The sequence below is a fragment of the Manihot esculenta genome, chromosome 11, assembly GCF_001659605.2.
Source record: "Manihot esculenta cultivar AM560-2 chromosome 11, M.esculenta_v8, whole genome shotgun sequence".
In the NCBI taxonomy this organism is placed as follows: Eukaryota; Viridiplantae; Streptophyta; class Magnoliopsida; order Malpighiales; family Euphorbiaceae; genus Manihot; species Manihot esculenta.
In genome coordinates, this window is record NC_035171.2 from 28,933,219 (window position 1) to 28,953,123 (window position 19,905).

At 32.2% G+C, this 19,905-nt stretch overlaps 2 protein-coding genes across 8 annotated transcripts; one reads left to right on the top strand and one right to left on the bottom strand.

The window, feature by feature from the left end:
- The first annotated feature begins 403 nt into the window (after positions 1–403).
- Positions 404–2,635, top strand: LOC110626603 (probable peroxidase 61). Its single transcript, XM_021772615.2, has 4 exons — positions 404–757; positions 1,156–1,335; positions 1,548–1,707; positions 1,901–2,635. Exons 1-4 carry the CDS (start codon positions 503–505, stop codon positions 2,326–2,328), a joined length of 1,023 nt encoding a protein of 340 aa, XP_021628307.1. The 5' UTR covers positions 404–502; the 3' UTR covers positions 2,329–2,635.
- On the bottom strand, positions 2,426–19,689 carry LOC110626601 (small G protein signaling modulator 1). Of its 7 annotated transcripts, none has more exons than XM_021772607.2 (12): positions 19,552–19,689; positions 18,897–19,120; positions 17,933–18,031; positions 11,922–12,025; positions 10,043–10,842; positions 9,814–9,936; positions 9,567–9,655; positions 9,283–9,483; positions 6,503–6,952; positions 5,697–5,780; positions 4,511–4,739; positions 2,426–2,787 (listed from the first exon to the last, which is right to left on the bottom strand). In XM_021772607.2, the coding sequence occupies exons 2-11, from the start codon at positions 19,017–19,019 to the stop codon at positions 4,698–4,700; spliced, it is 2,115 nt and encodes a 704-aa protein (XP_021628299.1). In that variant the 5' UTR covers positions 19,020–19,120; positions 19,552–19,689; the 3' UTR covers positions 2,426–2,787; positions 4,511–4,697. The 7 variants fall into 7 exon arrangements, with proteins under 7 accessions (XP_021628299.1, XP_021628298.1, XP_021628300.1 ...); XM_021772606.2 differs by having other exon boundaries at positions 18,885–19,120; XM_021772608.2 differs by lacking the exon at positions 17,933–18,031.
- Positions 19,690–19,905: the final 216 nt, after the last annotated feature.

Here is a 19,905-nt window from a genome sequence, read left to right on the forward strand (position 1 = left end):
GATAAAATTTAATAAAATGAAGGTGCTGTTTACGATAGCCATAAGTATCAAATTTGATATGCAAAATCCAACCTAATAATTAACCAATATAATCACTAATCAGAGTATTTATGTTGGTAATCTCACCATCAACTTAAAATAAATAAGATTTTTGGATCACAGAATTTTTGCATAGTAAAAATTGAAAAAACCCTAAAACCAAGGTAGATATCACATGCATGCACGTTCCTTTCTTGTTAATGAAACTTTTCTATGCAATAACGAGAATGTTGAAACTCCTTCCCTTGGTCCATGTGTACAGCCTATTAACACTCTGCCTTTCTTCATACTCTTCCTCTTTAATAACTTCAAAGCTAAACCCTAATTTTTATACATTAATATGATAATTTATCCAGCCTGGCATTGTCGGTAATGCCACGTGGACGAAACCCACCAAGCTAGTATATAATGATATCATCGTTTATGCCAAATCCATCATCAGCTAATCAAAGTGTGAGAGAAAATGAGAAAAACAGAAAGTGTTATGACGTTTTCCCCTCTGGTGGTTCTTGCATTAAGCTTGTTTACTATAGCAATTGTGGAGGCGGCAGTGACGCTGCAGCCACCGGTGAAGCTGCAGTGGCAGTATTACAAGAGGAACACCTCATGCCCTGATGCAGAGGTGTACATAAGGCATCAAATAGAGCAGTATTGGAAACAAGATAAATCCATTACTCCAAAGCTTCTCCGGCTGCTCTACTCAGATTGCTTTGTTACTGTAAGTCCTTGTAAATCTCTCCTTTGCCTACCTTTTATTTATTCTAATCACTGGTGACTAAAATTGTTAGCTATCAATCTAGAAGAGCAAGGAACATTTAAATAAATGAAGGTTTAGTTTTTTCTCAAATAAAGTGTGTGCATCTAATACAAACTCGATGATATCATAGAAGAACGAGTTTAATAACTATTAGATCAAAAGTATATGTATCTAAATTTGTGCAGAATCAATTAAAATATATATAATGAATGCATAAATCTATATGCAAACATTTAATTACTGATTATCAAATTTATTCTCATATGAATTCATGCTCAGTTTTACCTTATAAACTCATAAAGGTCAATTGTTCATGTTTCTTCTCTGGCTAAAACCATAATAATTTGACACAAATTCAGGGCTGCGATGCATCAATTCTTCTTGATGGACCAAACTCAGAGAAAACTGCACCACAGAACAGAGGTCTGGGTGGATTTGCACTCATAGACAAGATCAAACAAGTTCTTGAACAAAGGTGCCCTGGAGTTGTCTCTTGTGCTGATATTCTTAACCTAGCTACCAGGGATGCTGTTCATTTGGTATGAAATCTTCCACATCCTACCTTTATTCATACAAAAAAATAACTGGGGAAAATTTCCCAGTAATTTTACTCCAAAAAATCCAAATACTTCAAAGGAAAAACATATCAAATCAAGATTTATCAAATCAATGCAAATTTAGAATTTGGCTACTGTATGAACTAGACTAAAAATTTCATGACTTGTGTTTAATGATCTAATGAAACATACAGGCAGGTGCACCATCTTATCCTGTATACACAGGAAGAAGGGATGGGATGTCGTCAAGCTCAGCATCAGTAGACCTCCCATCACCGTCCATCCCATTATCGAAGGCATTGGCTTATTTCAAATCTAAAGGCTTAGATGTGCTAGATTTTGCTACCCTCTTAGGTATGAATCTAATTTCACCAGAAAATATATACAACCTATTCTACTCTGCAAAATCATGATGCTAAAAGCTAAGCAATTTTTCCAATGGATCTCCTAGTTAGGTTAACAATGTTAGTATCCAACCATCCTATATGCCCTGTTCAATATGATCCTGCACATTTTCTGGTCGAATAAGCGTGTTTGTGTACAACAGGGGCACACTCATTGGGAAAAACACACTGCAGCTTTGTTGAGGACCGGTTGTACAATTTCGGTAATACAGGAAAGCCAGATCCAAACATGGACCCAGCATTTGCAGCTGAGATGAGAAAGCTATGTCCACCCAGAACCAAAAAGGGCCAATCTGATCCTCTGGTGTTTCTAAATCCTGAATCTGGCTCTAACTACAAATTCACAGAGACTTTCTACCAGGGGGTTTTGTCCTACAAATCTGTCCTTGGAGTTGACCAGCAGCTGCTATTCAGTAATGACACATTAGACATAACACAAGAATTTGCTGCTAATTTTGAAGACATGAGGAGATCATTTGCGCTGTCAATGAATCGGATGGGAAATATCGATGTTCTAACAGGATATGCAGGGGAGATACGGCGAAATTGCCGGGTCGTCAACAAGAAATAACAGAATAACACTGAATATATTATCTTTATAAGGATAAATTTATCAACATAAACATACTCCGCAATATGATAATTAAATGATATTGTTTTGTCAAGGATAGAGCAAAAAACCAAAATATAATAAAAGCATGAACATGAAGAATCTGTTTTTCCATCCACAAATAAAATACATCAATACTACTTGAAGTTACAGACTTGATTTTGATGTTTAGACCTCTACAATCATTTGATCGTGTTGTCTCCAACAAGTTTGAGTGCACTTTTTAGTTTCATATATAAACAAAAGGGCAAGGATCAAAATTGTCAATACATGAGTTGCTCCCTAATTGTATGGTATAAAAATTTGTGAAGGAAAAATACAATATGTATTTGCCTAACCTGTCAGTAGTGTCCACAGCAGAAAATTTATCAGAAACCAGATGGACCAGAAAATAACTTGTTGCACTTTTTGATCTTTCCACTGTACACACACAAAAATAAATAAATAAATAAATCAAATGATACCATCTATGAAAAGAAAGGGCGAGAAATGAATTTGCATATGTAGAATGTCTGATTGCTATTTAGATAAACACCTCAGTAGTTCAAAATTGAAATGATGGTTAAGCACAAATAATGACAGCTGATGATGAAATTGAGCAGTCTAAAATTAAAAAACCTATATTTGGCAACAACATGGAGCTATTTGTGTCTTTAGGTGAGTCACTCCATATAGTTGATTTTCAAGAAATGTTATCACCACAGATCGTCCATCAATTTTGGCTATGCTGACTTATATTACATATCAAATCCAATTTGAGTGATGAAATTTGAACAAAGTTTAATGAATATGGCAAACTACCCCAAAGTTTAATAGCCAAAAAGGCATTTAGCCAAATCAAGGGCGAAGAAGTTCTTATGACAGATAAAGAAGACATCATTGAGGGAACAAATAGGTGCTAGAAGGCCACCAAACAGAAAGCCTTAAGATTCATCATAAACCTCAATGGCTCCACGAAAGCAGTATCATATTAAAAAGAAATTTCAAAAGAAAAAAGTCTACTGTACAGGTTTCATTTTGTTATTGACAAATGTAAAATTGATAGACAATAATATACAAGGCCTTCATTTGATTTTTATTTCATCAATAACATATTTAATTCTTCCCATATACTACTATGTTACTAATTAAGCTTCTCAAACAACTGCAAAGTGAAAAAGCTTTAAGTTTGGTATATTACACACTTTGGTTATTCCTTTATCATATACAAACACTTTGGCCTCTATACTCATAAAATTCAATATTTGAGTAATTGTATAATTAAAATGACATTTTTTTTTTACCAAAACTACATCTTTCCCTTAAAACAAAATTATGTTGTCACATACATCATGCTGCAAAATAAAAGGTAGGACTGAGTACCACAACTGTTTTTTTTTAAAGAAAAAATATTTAACAAAAGAAAAGACAGAAGATTTCACATTGTACAAAGAAATATTTGCCAAGATCATGAGAAATGTCCCTATTAAACCAAGCATTTTTAAGTATGCATATAGTGTGGTTTGAACAGAACCTAAATATCTTACCAAATTCAAAGGCAGAAAAATTCACATCATACAAAGAAATATGCACCAGGAATCTTGATCATGTGAAAGGTCATTATTTGAAAAAGCATTTTTCAGTATGTAGATAGTAAGGTTTGAACTTTGAACAGAACCTTTGTTTCCCTTTATATCAATAATTAGTTAAAACAACAATAAATGCATTAACTTTAGTAGGACTGGATAGATGGCTCAAAGAAAAATTTCCACCATTCTACACCATGTATGCATTTCCAACTGTTCTTTTTTTTTTTCTCCCAATGTTTGATATAATTAAACACAATTATTTCCCACCATTTCATCTTCAACTAAACCTATAAATTTTGTAGTCGGAGGTCACGTTCAAAGAGCAGAAACATGCCCCACAACCAGATACTTTCACTAGTGATAGGCATAAAAGAGTGTTGAAGTAACATGTTAAGGGACCACGACAGGAAACCATCTTAACATAAAAGCAATCTATATTTTTTTGCACAAAGTTGCCAGTGCATAAATTGAATTCAAATTCTGAACAACACTAATACACATGACATGATAATTTTCTTGCACCAGGTATATTATTGCAGTGAAGGAAATTAGAACCCTAATAACAGGGTAGTTACCTCACAAAAGTTATGAAGGAGATGATGAAAGTACAAAGAACTGAATAATGCCTTTGAATTGAACGCCAAGTACACAACTCCATTGTTAAAAGACCCAAATAACTATGCCAGTGATACTCAAAGCTTTATATCAAAGACCATAGTTGCAAGTGCTTCTCTGTGTAGAAGTTTACAAGAATAAAACTGCCTAGTCACCATTCTGAGCTGCATGGTTCTTGTTTTTTATCAGCTGTCCGAAAAAGGAGTTTCAGAAAAAGGAGCAATTTAAGGGAAAAAAGAAAAACAGCAGTCAAGCATAAGCAAAAGATAGTATTTCCTTCAAGTTAGGGGAAAATAGGGGTCTAAATGAACCAAACCGTTCGTGAGCTACTCGAGATTCGGTTCAATAAAAGCTCGACCGAGCTCGACTCGATTTCTAAACGAGCCAAGCTCGAGCTTAATTTTGAGGCTCGTTTGGTAAACGAGCCAAACTTGAGCTCCATAGTATTCCGCTCGTTAAGGCTCGTGAGCTCGGCTCGTTTTTGAGTTCATGAGCAGGTTCGCGAATAGGCTCGTGAACAGTCTCGTTAAGTAAGCTGAAATTATTATTGTAAGAGAAATAAACTCAAACCCTGCATATACTTTCATGAGCCAATCCTAAATTTTCTAAAATTCAGCTCTATATAGTTTAGTTACACTCTTAAACTTGCATATATTTGGATCATTAAGATTTAAAAACTTATCTTTATAAGTTTATAAGCTAATTTGTATATATACTTATTTAACTAAAATTATTTTAGTTTTAAACTTATTACTTTTAAACTAAAATTTATTATACATGTAAATAAATTAAACTACTCATGAACTATTCGAGACTAAACTCGATAAAAGTTCGACTCAACTCGATAAAAGCTTGACTCGTCTAAGCTCGTTTGCTAAATGAGCCAAGCTTGAACTTCTTAATACTCGGCTCGGGATCGAAATGAGTAAAATTCGAATTCGGCTCGAGCTCGAAAAAATTTTAACGAACCAAACTTGAGCTCTTCAAAACTCGACTCGGCTCGGTTCGTTTACACCCCTAGGGGAAAAGGACTTGTAAAGAAAATCAAATGAGCAAAAACATTAACAGATTTCTTTTTTATAATTCAGACTCTTATTTTCCAGAGTTGCATGAACAAAGGAAAAAAAAAATAAATGAGCATCAAACCTTGTGAAAGTACTTCTTCCGAAGTTTGATTGCAGCACGTATGCATCTTTTGACATGGATCTTTGGCAGTCTGTCATTGAATATCTGCAATTATTTAAATATGCAAGGGTCAACGGAAGTCAAGTCAGCCTCAATTTCAATCTAGCTGAGGTTAGTTATAAGTTCTTTTCCCTACATACATTATACTTGGTTTAAGGAAAAAGAGATGACTAAAAAAGACGGCAGGAAAAAAGAAAGAGAACTAATAGCTAACTGAAATTGTAGATAGGTTGACATGCAGGTATTTGATTTTGGACAAGATCATACATATCATTGAATGCTAGTCAACATAATAAAATCCTAAGATATTAAAGTCGATAGTTGCTACGAAATATAGCCAACACTAAAGCAGGGTCCCATGATCAAAACATATTAGGAAAACTTTTTTGCTATGCCAACAACTGAAGAAGAGAAAACCTACTGTCTTTAAACTTTCCTCTTTTAGTATTTTCTTTTCAAGACATCAAAAACTACTGTCTTTAAACTTTCCTCTTTAGTATTTTCTTTTCAAGACATCATATACAAGCATTTTACCTAATATACAGTTCAATAAGCAAGACATATGTTCTTCTAACTGGTCATGCATTTTCTCATCAGAAAGAGAGATCATAAATAAGTAAACAATAGGTAGGCAGGAAAAGCACATTGTCCCAGTAGTTAACACAAAAAATTGAGATTAATGGTAATATATATTTCTACTTATCCCAGAACTGATCAAATTAACTAGATGAAGCAAGTATAAAAATAATTGACAGTAATGCACCTGCCTTGATCATATCTTCAATTGACCGAGTTTCTCTAATGATCTTATGCCGATTCATGATGAGGATTGCTGCCACACAGAAGACAGGTAATTCATCGTCCCCATTTTTAGTTGATGAGACCAGATTGCCAATATGCATGCGGTCGCTTCTCGACCATAAACTCCTTGTCAAACCACAGAAGGGATAAGCTAATGCTGACTTCATTGCAGTGTCCTCAGACATTGAGTGGTCCATATTTGCATGCTTCATTTGTGAACTATCATTTGAACAACCATTGCCATTTTCTGTGCTTTTACCATTGCCATGTTCTGTGCTTTTACCATTGCCATTTTCTGTGCTTTCTTCTTTTATTTCTCCTCCAGAATCCCTTGGGAGATGTAGCACCAGTGGCTCCGGGCAGTTCTCCTCTAAATCAAAGGCCAATGATTCATCAAAATCAGCAGCCCACATCATCTGCCATTAAAGATTTTTCACCATTTCATCATTTCATGGTACTACTCATCTCCAAAACATGTTTCAAAATACCATGTTCATCAAACTGCACTACTAGGCAACATCTCTGTCACCAATGAATACAAATTCACCACAAGAATATGAAGGGGTCCACAAAAACCTATCAACTAAGTTTATAATTATCTTCCAACTATGCTGAAAAAATTCAAGATAATATAACCATGGTTAAAACACAATCTCTTAGAAGAAAAGACATAGGGGGAAATTAGTAATTTCAGATACAGATATTTTCAATGTCACCTACAAAGGGGAAAACATAGGGGCATTACTAAATCATTATTTAATAAGAGGGCTTAGATTTATCTTTATCTTGTTAGTACCACAACTGTGTCAGCCTATTCTAACACAAGAAAATCTGTGTCATATCATGAATCAACCTGCAAAGTTGGAAACAGTATTTCTTTTTCAAGGATAACTGAATCAAGTTGGTAGAAATATGACCAAAACCATTTAGTAAAATACCATTTGTCCCCAGTATGCATATTTAGTTGTTAACTTTAATTAAATTTTTAGGAATCCTGAGGTTAATTTGTCACTTCAGAATCAAGAAAAGAACGTATAAATGGATCATGCACATTTTGAAAGTTAGACAAGTTATAAAGAAATACCGTACATCTCATTCTTACTATTGAAGTATGATAACCAAAATTCGTCTATACTGCACTTTTGGCAGAATATGCACATGCCAGAAAATGTTAGTACCTCTTCTACTAGTCTACAAGATTTACAAAATTATGTATTCTGAGACATGAGGTCCTTTAAATTACAATTTCCTTTCAGAATAACAAACAATTGATATTGTTTAAAAAAAATTACGTACAGCTTTTGTCCATCTTTACCGTTATTTCGTAAGTAGCACCTGTACACTGGACGACAACTATAACAACCAAAGAGTATCAATAACAACACAAGCCCACATCATTCTCATTATTTAATGTTCTGCCAATTAGTCCCTTAAAGCTTTTTGGAGTTGAAACAAGCCCTTTGTTAAAAAAGAGAACATAAATTTGAAAATAGATTCAATAAACTCTTCCTGGACAAATAACTTCTTTTCCAAATGAGCATTCCTAAAAGGTTTTGGGTTAATGCTTTCTCAACCGACTTCTTTTTGATAAATGAATGCCTTCTTCTGTCCTTTTTGATAAACCATCTTACAAATTTGAATTCCAAGATTTTAGACAAGTTTTATGCTTCATGATAAATGATTTTAAAGGCCCAAAACAAATCTGTCCTTTTAAATTCCCAAACATCTGCTAGCAAAAGCAAAATTAGATGTCTAAATTTAAATTAGATGGCTAATTTGCTCTCAGCTAAATTGAGCTTTTTTTTATGGTTTTCAAGTATAATGAAAATTGGACATCTAATTTTCTCAATGCAACAGACTTGTCATGTCAGGAAAAAAGGTAATGGCTCTCTTCATGTCAAATCAACCATTTGATGTGTAGTCTCCCACTAGGGCAAAGCAATATTCAGTTCAAACTGAAAACCAACTGAATTGATTTAGTTTAGAAATTCAGTTCAGTTTTTCGAGAAAATTGATTCAGTCTGACTTTGAATTTTAAAAAGTCTGATTTATTCAGTTTGGTTTCGATTTAGAAGGAAAATCTTTGGTAGAATCAAACCAAACCAGTATACTTTAGAAAGGAAGATAGCTTTTGCATCTGTAGCCTCTCTAGCCTAATGGTAAAGTGACTATTTAAGGATACCAAAGTCCCTGTTTGAATCTCCTGTTTTCCAATTTTGCTTTTCTAAATATCAGTATGAAAGTTATAATGATGATGATGAAAGTTATAATGATGAAAGTTCTAATGATAATGATGAAAGTTCTAATGATCTCGATATAACTCTATGTCATTCTATGAGTTGTTCTTTATTTGCCTCTTTTTTTCCTATTTCTCAGTCCAAAAAAAAAGGTAATTGTAGTCAATTTATCTACCATAATTTCTACCTATATTTGCCATCTTAGCACTCATAAACACATTTGATCTCACACAGTTAAGTGTATAGTTTCAAATCCATTAAGGCTTCAAGCAAGAGCAGAAAATTTGATTATAGTCTAATTCCCCCCTCCTCGACTTCTTGGACACACTCTATAATAACAGGTATGCATTTAGCAAGGTAAAAATGCAAAAAAGAACCATTATATGCAACTAATTATTGCTGCAAATTTCCATGTTCCAAAAAAAAAGGTTCCAATGACAGGTACATAATGATGTAATCAATGCAATAAATTTCCTGGAATTTATGGAGAATGGCTAAAGACCACAAACCTCCCACATCTGAAGAGCCTCATTGAAAGATAATTCTCGACGAAAAAGAACCATTAGCATTCGGAACGCAAAATGGAGGCTTTCAGCACCTATACGTGACAAGTGAGCAAAAATTTCTCTATCTGTGAATTCCAGGATGTGCCACAATGCTTGCAACTGTTTAATCACTCCAGTTGGTCCTTCCATCTGAAAATTTTCATGCTGTAGAGGTATAAAATCATTTTTAGTCTTAGAGAACAACATAAAGATCTCTAGCTAAACAAGTCTGGATTGGCTGGTAATACCATTCTCCTTATAAGCATCTCGAAACACCAAAATGCATCAGCATTATCCTCAAAGAGGAAAACAAAAGGAGACAACAAATCGCTCATACCTAAAATCAGAAAACCAAACAAAATAGGTGACTGTAATGTTTAAATTTCAGAGATTGGAGTTAGGTTTCAAAGTATAGCATTAAATAATATTTATAACAATACTAAATTAAATATTTATCCAGAAAATATAAAAAAACAAAAACAAAAATGTCAAAACCTTGACAATAACCAGTGGCAGGATCAATCCAGGCATAGACAGCAAGGATATCAGACATCCTAGCTAAATTTTTCTTATCCTCGTAGAATTCAAGATGACAATCTGTTCGCACCACATCAACAACTGAAAAACAAGAGATGCTGGTTGCTCAGAAGAATATTGATAAAATAAATCCATGGCATAGCTTCACTGCCTTTCAGATAACATGAAAAAATGCACAACCAAGTACCTATGCGATGCAAAGTCCAAAGCCATTCAGATACTTTGTCTTCGCCAGTAGCCCCTCCTTGAGAAGCCGCATTTAACAAGGATGTTTCTGGAACATCAGATATTCTCAATCTGTTTACTATTTCTTTTTCATATTCTTGATTATTAGACCATAACACCGGTTCATGATCATCATCATGAACTATTTCAATTTCAGAGTTGTTGTAATGTGAAACATTGTTAGCTGGTGAACCACCTGATTCCATAATTAAATCTATGTTATTATCAATTTGAAAAATGTGCATTCTGCCATCTTGAAAACTTAAAGTTTGTTGGGTAGAAGGTTCAAAATCATGCACAACACATTCTCCCTCATCTTCTCCCCGATCAAATAAATCTGTGACAGGTAAAGGAGGAAAATCAAAATAACTCTTTGCTACATATTGTGATTCATGAACTTCACCCCCTCTTTCATGAGAACCACTACTATATTGGCCAGATGCAGGTAAAAAACAAGAATCATATGTCGGGCTGTCTGTGCTTCCCCTCACACTGACAAGCTCACCTGAATCACTAGAACTTTCCCTTTCACACTCATATGGTGTTTCTGTACAATTATTATTCCAATCACTATAATTCTCTAATTTGTTAGCAGCATCAAAAGAAGTGTGTCTACTTTTGACTTTCGCTTCCCCTCTCCCTTCATCCTTGGATAACATTCTCATATCCATAATTTTGGACCCCACAATATATGCAAGTGCACCAGTTCCTACACTTGAATGCATCATTTGACATTGCCTGACCAGGTCCTCATAGCGCTCCCTGCATTAAAGGTTTTATAAAGAGGTTTCATCCAGAGAATTATACAATAATCTAGGAAGTTAAAAATAAAAAATAAAAAGTTAGTTGCTCCAAATCCTTCAAATAAGTGGCTTAACCCAGAGAGGAGGTACTTTCATTGCAAATATCTAAAACGTCAATAACCTCATTGATGAAAATGTAAGAATTATGGGTGCAGGGGAAGAGATAAAATAGAAGGGAAGAAAATATGAAGATGAGAACAGAAAGAACTTTATAGCTCAAGTTGCTCAATCAAGTAATTAAGCTTAAATCTCTAGGGTAAATATGGTAAGGAATGGTCTTAGATTAAGAAATAATCAAGAAACACATGTTCATCATTTTCTGTTTTCTAAAAGGCATAAATTTTAAAAAAAAAAAAAACATATGGAAAGATAATTCACAGCATCAATAAATTAAGGTTTTTCTTCGCTGGATAGTTTTGCCCTCTTAATAACTACAAGCCTAAGCATCCATGCATTAACAAAAAAAGCACAAGGAAAGGAGAATGAACTCCATAACCATAAAATGCGAAAACTACAGAGAATTGCAACAGATACAATCAATATTTTAGAAAGTGGAATAGCATTAGACAAGAAATAATTTGATTTACCAAGATTATATGATAATTGATATAGAAACACAAAGAACAATCAGAAGGGAAAAGAAATGAACTCTCAAATTTTATTAATTCTCAATCTTCAATAATAATCATAATACTACTACTACCATTAAGAATCTCAAGATAAGAAGATACTAAACCAATCTAATTAGTAATTAGGAATATAAAATCAACACTAACTTTCTGAATAAAATACTACCTAAATTTCTTCCTAAAAAGTAGATCTAAAATCCCTAGTAGAAGGTCCTGATATAAAATCAACACTTACTTTCTGAATAAAATACTACCTAAATTTCTTCCTAAAAAGTAGATCTAAAATCCCTAGTAGAAGGTCCCGCCTTGTTATTCAATTGGTTTCATGCAAGCAGTGAAGCTGAAGAAATATACCCCTGAAAGAAAGTTTATAAGGGAAAAATAAAAATGAAAATAAAAAGCCTTAGACCTTCGGGCTGTCCTCAGTTGCCTTCGGTACTCAGCAGTGCTGTCCAGTGAATAACAACCAAGTAGAAACTCCCAAACTTCTGGCCTTATTGCTGGATCCACACCCTATGACATGCATCAAATGTGGCCATGACATATAAGTCAGAGAAACCAGAACTTATCACCATTACAATTCTATAGAAGTCAGAAGAACCAGAAAGGATCATCTTTTAGGGTAATGGGGAAAGCAGATTACTAAGACAGTGAAATTAATAAACTCGGGAATAATGCAACATAAAAAGATATTTACATTTGTATCCACACAAACACACATATGTATATCATAGTTATTAAAGGCTCAAGGCGCACTAAGGCGCCAACGGGGGTGTGTTTATCTAAAAAAATAATATATATATATATATATATATATATATATATATATATATATATATTATTATATTATATTTTTATACACACATACACATATAAAAACAAAAATGTGTAATGCATATATAGAAATAAACTGCCAAACAATAGAGAACAAGCGAAAAAAGTATAACTTGTGAAGGAAGCAGATGAAACAAACTTTTAAATGGATAAACATAAAGGTTTCAAGTTGCAACTGCAGACAAAGCTCAAAGCTAGACGATAAGAAATGTAAGAAATACAATAATCTTACACCACATATAATAGCAGGTAAGCTATTTTGAGGTTGTGCATGATCTAAAGGTGAATAAAACATATGCAAATTTCTAACCAATAGCAGCTTAAACGTTGCTATTCCTCCAACAAGGAATGCCTAATGAACCTTCACCAAAATGAGTGACAGTATAAATACAAATAAACACCAAGAGGAGAAATTAAACGTAAAATCTTGCTTTTAGAGAACCATATCAAACTATCCAGAACTATGACAAGGGTATAGCCACAAAAAGCAAAAAATGCTGCTCATGTTTTAGTACATATGAAAAACATTAAATAATTAATACATATATACCCTGTGGTTTAGTGCTACTTCACTGTGAGGACAGTGATTCTTTCAGTATCAATTTAGAAACATAGGTGGTCCTATATTATCATTTTTTTATGTAATATAGGATTAAAATCATGATGACACATATATACTGTTTCTATGACGTAAAATAACAATTGATCGTAGTCAACTTGGAACCTACATGGATGGCATCACAATACTATTTACAAACAACAACTCAACCTGAATCCTAAACTAGTTGGACTTGGCTATATGGGCCTCTTTTTTGCGATTCGGCTTTGTTCAAAACCAATTCTATGATGATATCCAAAACTCGTAAAGTTTTTTATACCACTTCCCTGAGTGGTCTCCACTTCATTTTAGTCTCCTCCTTTCATTTTTCTTTCACCAGTAACTCATCTTTCTTCCACATTGACATGACTATATCATTTTCATCAATCTCTCATTTTATCTCCAAATTGGCTACACGCACTCTAGCAGCTGTGATTATTCCTAATTTTATTCCTTATCTTACAGTTAGACATCTATCTTAACCTCCACATTTTTGTTGCACTCATCTTCTGGGTGTGTTGTAATTTGAATATCCAACCTAAACACCCCATACAACAGAATTGGCCTGACATAGCTCTGCAGAACAAACCATTTTACTTTATTAGGGATAATTGAACCTAAATACTCGAATTGATTGCATGTTAACACTAAAACTCCATTTAATTGAACCCCCCTCCATCCCTTATGCATGAGCTAATGTCATATTGCAGAAACCATGCCTTACTTCTACTTAGTCTAAACTCTAAACCTTTACTCTCAAGAGTTCTTCTCCAGAACTCATTTTTCATTAACTCCTTCACTATATTCATCAACTCAAATAAATCACTTGCAAATAATAAGCACCATGAGCATGGTTTCAAATCGCGGTCGCGATCACAGGTAACAAAAACGGCCTGTAACGGTCATAACGTAATGAACATAATGGTAATGACCGGTCGCTATGCAAATTATTTTTAAAAATTTGCAAAATTCATGAAATTAACAGATATTTAAAAACATAATCAAAAGTAAGTTATACAACTTAATAATAATAAACACAAAATTTATAGTTTTCAAACATTATACATAATAATTAACCTCAATTACTACTAGAATGAGCATTCAGTATTTACATTATGCAAAACAAGTTAAAATATTTAAAGAAATTACATTTTAATTTAAAATCATATTTTTTTTATACTTACTACCTATTTTTCATAAATTTTTAATTTTGTAAATTTTATATTTATATTTTATACTTAATATGTAGTTATCATTTATTATAACTTATAAGAGCACAAAACTCATTTAATAATTAGTTTTAATGATATTAGATTATAATTCTAAACTTTTAAAGTTCTACATTTCTAATTTAACATTCAAACTTCTAATTATTTTTAATTATGGATTCACTAGAAAATGATTCAAAAATATCTAAAAACTTGTTGAAAAAATAATAAAAACTTATGCTCCAAATTTCTAATATAAATTATTTAATATTCTAACTTTTAATTATTTTTATTTATGCATTCACTAAAAAAATGATTAAAAATATCTAAAAATTGTTGAAAAATAATAAGAACTAACTTTTTGCACAATAGCACTTCAAAACCACTTAGTATCTTGGATGATTTGAGCTCTTCAACACAAGAATTTCTAGAGAAGTTGATTAATAGCACTAGAAGAGTCTGAAAGTTGGGAGAAAATTTAGAGAAATTTGAGAGAAATTTTAAAAAAGGGTAAATTTTGGCTTGGGAGGAAAGTGGAAGGCTTCAAATATAAAGAAAAAAGTGTCTTCTCATACACTACATTGCAAGTGGTCTCTTACAGCAACTCTAAAGATTTCTACCCATTAAATGAAGGTAATAGCCTTTACAATGGTTAAGTTATTGCCAATAAAGGCCGTTACATAACCAACACAATTTTTTATTGCCGTGAAATCAAAACCCATCCCTTATGTAAACCCACTAAATGGAGAAATCACCTAGAATTAGATCCTTCCTCACTGTTCTTTATTTGGCTGGCTAGCTACCTCTCTAGTCCTTCTTCACATGATAATAAAGGGCTATATATAACTTGTGTCTTATTGGTGGAATTTTAACCATATATTTTAGTTAGTCCCTGTAATTTTTTAAATATCCATACTGTTTAGTCCCTTTGACCAAGGCTAAAGGGAGTTGACTAACGTTTTATTCGATAGAAAGAGTAAAGAGTTTAATTTTACAAAATTAAGGGACAAGTTAATTGATTGATTTATAAATAGGGTTAAGCAGTTAATTTTGACAAAAGAGAGACCTGATAGTAACTACCCTTAACTAAATATATAGTGAAAATTAAAATTATAATGCAAAACAGCTAAAACTATCATTTTAATGTTGCACTCGATTGGAAAAAATTAATACAATGCATTTCAATGATATTCACTCTTATATGTAATACTTAATTGACAATTGTAGTGGTGTAATGAAGTAAAAAATAATTAAATAAATAGCATAATATGTATAACCTTATATAATTGACATTGTGCTAAATTTATACTACTTTTATAATTTATTTTAATGAATTTTTTATATTTTTGTGCTCCACCTCGCTTGCGTGTGTGCCTCACGCCTAGTCACCAAGACCCTTATTGTATTTGTGTGCCTTGTGCTTTTAGTAACTATGCTCTGTCTTCTAGATGCTCTAGGGTATGTTTTATCCATAGCCAATCAACCTTGAGATTTATTTCATTTCAAATGCTCAACTTTAGTTTTGTTTCAAAAGAAGTCGATCTAACCTGCTATAACAGGTTACCAACCCCTCTATCCATTTCCTCTCCCTCTTTTACATCCTTTATATTTAATTAATAGATAATTATTTATTAATAGAATTGTTTTATTTTTAATAAACTTTCTTATTAAATTCTACAGTCAATTACATGATATATTTGCTATTTAATTTGATTATTTGAGATAGAATTTAGAATTTTAAAAAATATTCTTGTCGTACAAATAAGAGTATAAAATTTTATAATTAGCTATGATAAAGGGGTTATTATTAACTTGTTTATTAGGATTTTTTTTGCAAAAAATATATTGATATACGAAAGATAATTAACTAGATTAAAGTAAAATTAATTATAACATTATAAATATAAAACTTAAATAATTTTGAAATAGATGAACAAATATTTGATAAAAAAATAATGAAAATTCTCATTGCTAACAATTGAATTTTATAAACAATACTAGATTTTGAAAGCTACTACTTAATTGCACAAGTAATTTAATGTAAATAGTCTTTATTTCAATATTAATTAAAGATTATTATCTTTTCTAAAATAAAATTATATCACTAATTTGAATAAAGAAAAATTACATTTTCAATATCAATTATTATGCATTTTAAAAATATGTATTATTAAACTCCTTTCATTACATATTATTAAAATTATTGCATATTTTTATTTTTGAGATATTCAAATTTTTTTACCAACAGCAAATTTTTATTAATTAGAGAAAAGTAAACTTAAACCTTAAAAATAATTTTTATTTAAGTTCAACTTCCATTAATTAATTTAGTAAAATTTGAAATAATAAAATGAATAAAAAGAAATATATCATAAAATTAAATTATTAATAAATTTATCAAACTAAAGTTTTATTTAAGATAAAATAATTTCATTACTAATTAACTTTTAATTTCTTTGAACTAAAAATGAAAGTGGGGAAAAAATTAAAAGAGAAAAAAAAAGATATGCTAGAGAATATCTAAAATTATTGTTTTTCACTTTGATAATCTGAAAACCTGTTATGCCAAGTTGAACTGACTTCTTCTGAAACAAAATTAAAATAGAGTGATTTTATTGAAATAGACTAAAATCAAGTAATAAAAGTGAAAGAAACCTCAAAATTGAGTGAACAAGAATAAAACTTAGCCCCCTTCTTTAGCACCTAAAAGAACATCCCTCGACACTCTATCACATAGCTTTTGTAAGTCTATAAATACCATGTGGAGATCCTTCTTCCTCTCCTTATACAATTTCATTAATCTTCTTAATAAAAACAGAGGTTCTATTATAGATATGTCAAGCATAAAGCAAACTGCTTCTCTCATACTCTAGTAATGTCCTTAGGCCAGTGTTCAATCACTATTTCCTGTACCTTCACGTGACTCGTTAGTTTAATATCCCGGTAGTTTATCCCCAACTTCAAATGTCTCCTTCATTTTTAAGGATAGGAACCAAAATGCTATTCCTCCACTAATGTGGGATTTGGCATCTTTCCAAATTCTATTATAGCATTGAATAGCATGGTTAGCAAGCTACTCCAATCCTTTAAGACACTTGCATACATCCATGTGGGTATATCTTCAAATATACATATAATCCAATAAGTATATGAATTAATTTAGTTTTTATCCTGCAATTGCTTGTACTTCCTTTTATATTTCCCTTCTTAATCTATGACAGGTTATTGCACATATAAGAGGTACGTATTGAACCTGTTTCATTGAGATATATATTAGAAAACTCTCTCTAAAACCTTTGGTTTTGTTATGTCGTGTATGTTTGTATGTGAGGCTTTTTAGGGATTTATTTGTGTGTTATCCAACTTGAATGGAAGACATTATCTGTTTTTCTTTTCTTTTTTTGTTATTGCTTGTAGTTATTTGTTGAGTTTTACAGAAGGATTCTTTGTCCACTCTCCTTTACTCTGTCTCAATGAAATTTCTTATCTTATCAAAATAATATGCGCTAACAAATGCAACCAAATGCAACTTTTTTTAAGTATGGTCAGCTATGAGACCACAACTCAAATAATTAAAAAGTTTCATATTCAAAATTAAACAAATGCGTAATAACTTTTCATAGACCTTCACCACTACGCCTCAATTCTGCTCCTAATACAACTTCATGGAGTATAAAAATATGAATTGAAAAGGTTAAAACCTCCATAGAAATTGCACTAACAGCACATGTGAATCAGCAACACAAGTACTGGATGTATGGCAATGATGAAACAACATACCCCCACAAGAATAGACTTGAGTGCTTTTTGAAAACCAAAAACCTTCCCATCAGTATCAAAAATTGCCTGCCACTTGTCTGGTTTAAGCATTCTGCTTATCTGAGACACAACAGTATCTCATATGAGAACTTTATTCCAAAAAGGAGAAAACTTATCACATTTCAATTACACTTTAAAATAAATTGAAAAAAGAAAAGGAGGAATTCCATCCAAATTGAGCAGTCACGCTGCAATAGATTGTCTTTTCAAACTCCAGAAACATATATAGACTTTCCAAGATATATAATAAATTAACTAATGTGTCATCTCTATGCTCCAGGCATATAGTAAAATTATTCAAACACATGATTACAGATCTCATACATCTAACTAACACTACTAAGTCAAGCTGTGGTTGTCAATTTCTCGCTTAATTTCTGACCGAGTCTCTTCTTACTTCTCTGCTTCATATCATGCCTTTTATCCTAATCCCGCAAAATCCCTCACTTTTTAAGGAATATAATACCTAAACACTCAAACTCCTGAACAAACAGCACGTGTGTGCATGTCTTTTGGAGGGGCAGGAAAAAGAGGCAAGGAGGGAGAGAATGACAGTTGGGCATGCCATTTCACAGCTAATAAGAATTTCTCTCATCTCTGTGTTCTTTCCCCCTTAAGTGCATGAAGGGCAACACTTTTCACATGAAGGCATAAGCCATCTAATATATGTAGCCAAAGCCACATAAAATATATTATGATCATTGGAGAACTCACTGTTCAAAGCCTGATATCTTCCAAACTCCAAATGAAAAAACATTTTTCTAAGCCAAAAAAATACGCCAAAAAAAAAAAAAAAGAAAGAAACAAAGAAAGAAATGATGTTGATTTTGATCCAGTAAGGTACACAAACAGAGAGAGAGAGAGAGAGAGAGAGAGAAAATCATTGAATTAGAATAGTTGATGAGAGTCTTACAGCAATAACAACCTTTATGGGTGATTGAGAAAGGCAAGGCTCTCCAATATCGCGCACTAGTGAACCAACTCTCTGCAAATTCACTGCTCCGGCTTTTGGACAACTCCATTGCTTTTCGTCTTCTCCAGAAGACATTTACAGTTAACAGAAACCTCTCTCTCTCACACACACACACACTCAAATTCAATCTTTCCTTATTATCATCCCCAACGCAACTCAACTCGAAAAGCAATCAACTGCACATAAAATCAAAAGCAAAATATAAGCTAAACACAATAAAAGCCACTAAGAAACAAACATTTGATTCTAAAAACAAGAATCAGCAACAATACCCACCATTTAAAACTATTAGAAAACCTAATCAAACGAATAATTTGATTTCTGTGAACTACGAATAGCCAATATAAATCCTACCAATCTCACTCTTTGAATCGGCAACACAAATTTCCGATTCAAACGAAATGCCAAAAAAAATTACATACTAGTTACATAACCCATTTCAACGTACAAAATCAACTTGGAATGAGAACCAATGGACACCCATCGAGAGGACAGAAAAGAAATGCACTTTGATAATCAAACGGTGATCAGATGATTTGATCTTAAAAGCAGAACAAAAAAATAAACAAACAAATAAATGCTTGTATTACAAAGAGGAAGAGAGTACCTGAAGAAGAAGAATGACGAGAACGAGATCTCTGAGAAAGGGAGAGGGAGAAGCTCCTCCTCCGTCGCCATTAACAATTTGTTGTTTGTATCAGAAAGGACCGTTTCTCCTCTATTTTTCTCTCTGGATCCCCTTTTCTTTTTTTACAATTTGCTATTTAGTCCTCCTATTAATTTAAAAATACTAAACATTAATTTAAACTTAAAATTTAATATATTTAAAGAAAACATTTTTTTAGTTTTAATAATATTAAAATAATAAAACAGAAATTAAAAGAAAATAAGAAATTATTGATATTAATAATATTAATAATATTTAATCAGCACAGTTTTTTATTTAAAATTAAAAGAAAAT

Bases quoted from the DNA above. Each gene is read 5' to 3' on its own strand.
- LOC110626601 (XM_021772606.2), bottom strand. From the start codon at position 19,019: ATGTCTTCTGGAGAAGACGAAAAGCAATGGAGTTGTCCAAAAGCCGGA. The intron at 10,843-11,921 runs GTCTAAGGCTTT...CCTTTAATGCAG, and splicing joins CAACTGAGGACAGCCCGAAG to GGAGCGCTATGAGGACCTGG. The intron at 6,953-9,282 runs GTTTGTGGTCTT...CTTTAATGGCAG, and splicing joins AGGCTCTTCAGATGTGGGAG to ATGATGTGGGCTGCTGATTT.
- LOC110626603 (XM_021772615.2), top strand. From the start codon at position 503: ATGAGAAAAACAGAAAGTGTTATGACGTTTTCCCCTCTGGTGGTTCTT. The intron at 758-1,155 runs GTAAGTCCTTGT...ACACAAATTCAG, and splicing joins ACTCAGATTGCTTTGTTACT to GGCTGCGATGCATCAATTCT. The intron at 1,708-1,900 runs GTATGAATCTAA...TGTGTACAACAG, and splicing joins AGATTTTGCTACCCTCTTAG to GGGCACACTCATTGGGAAAA.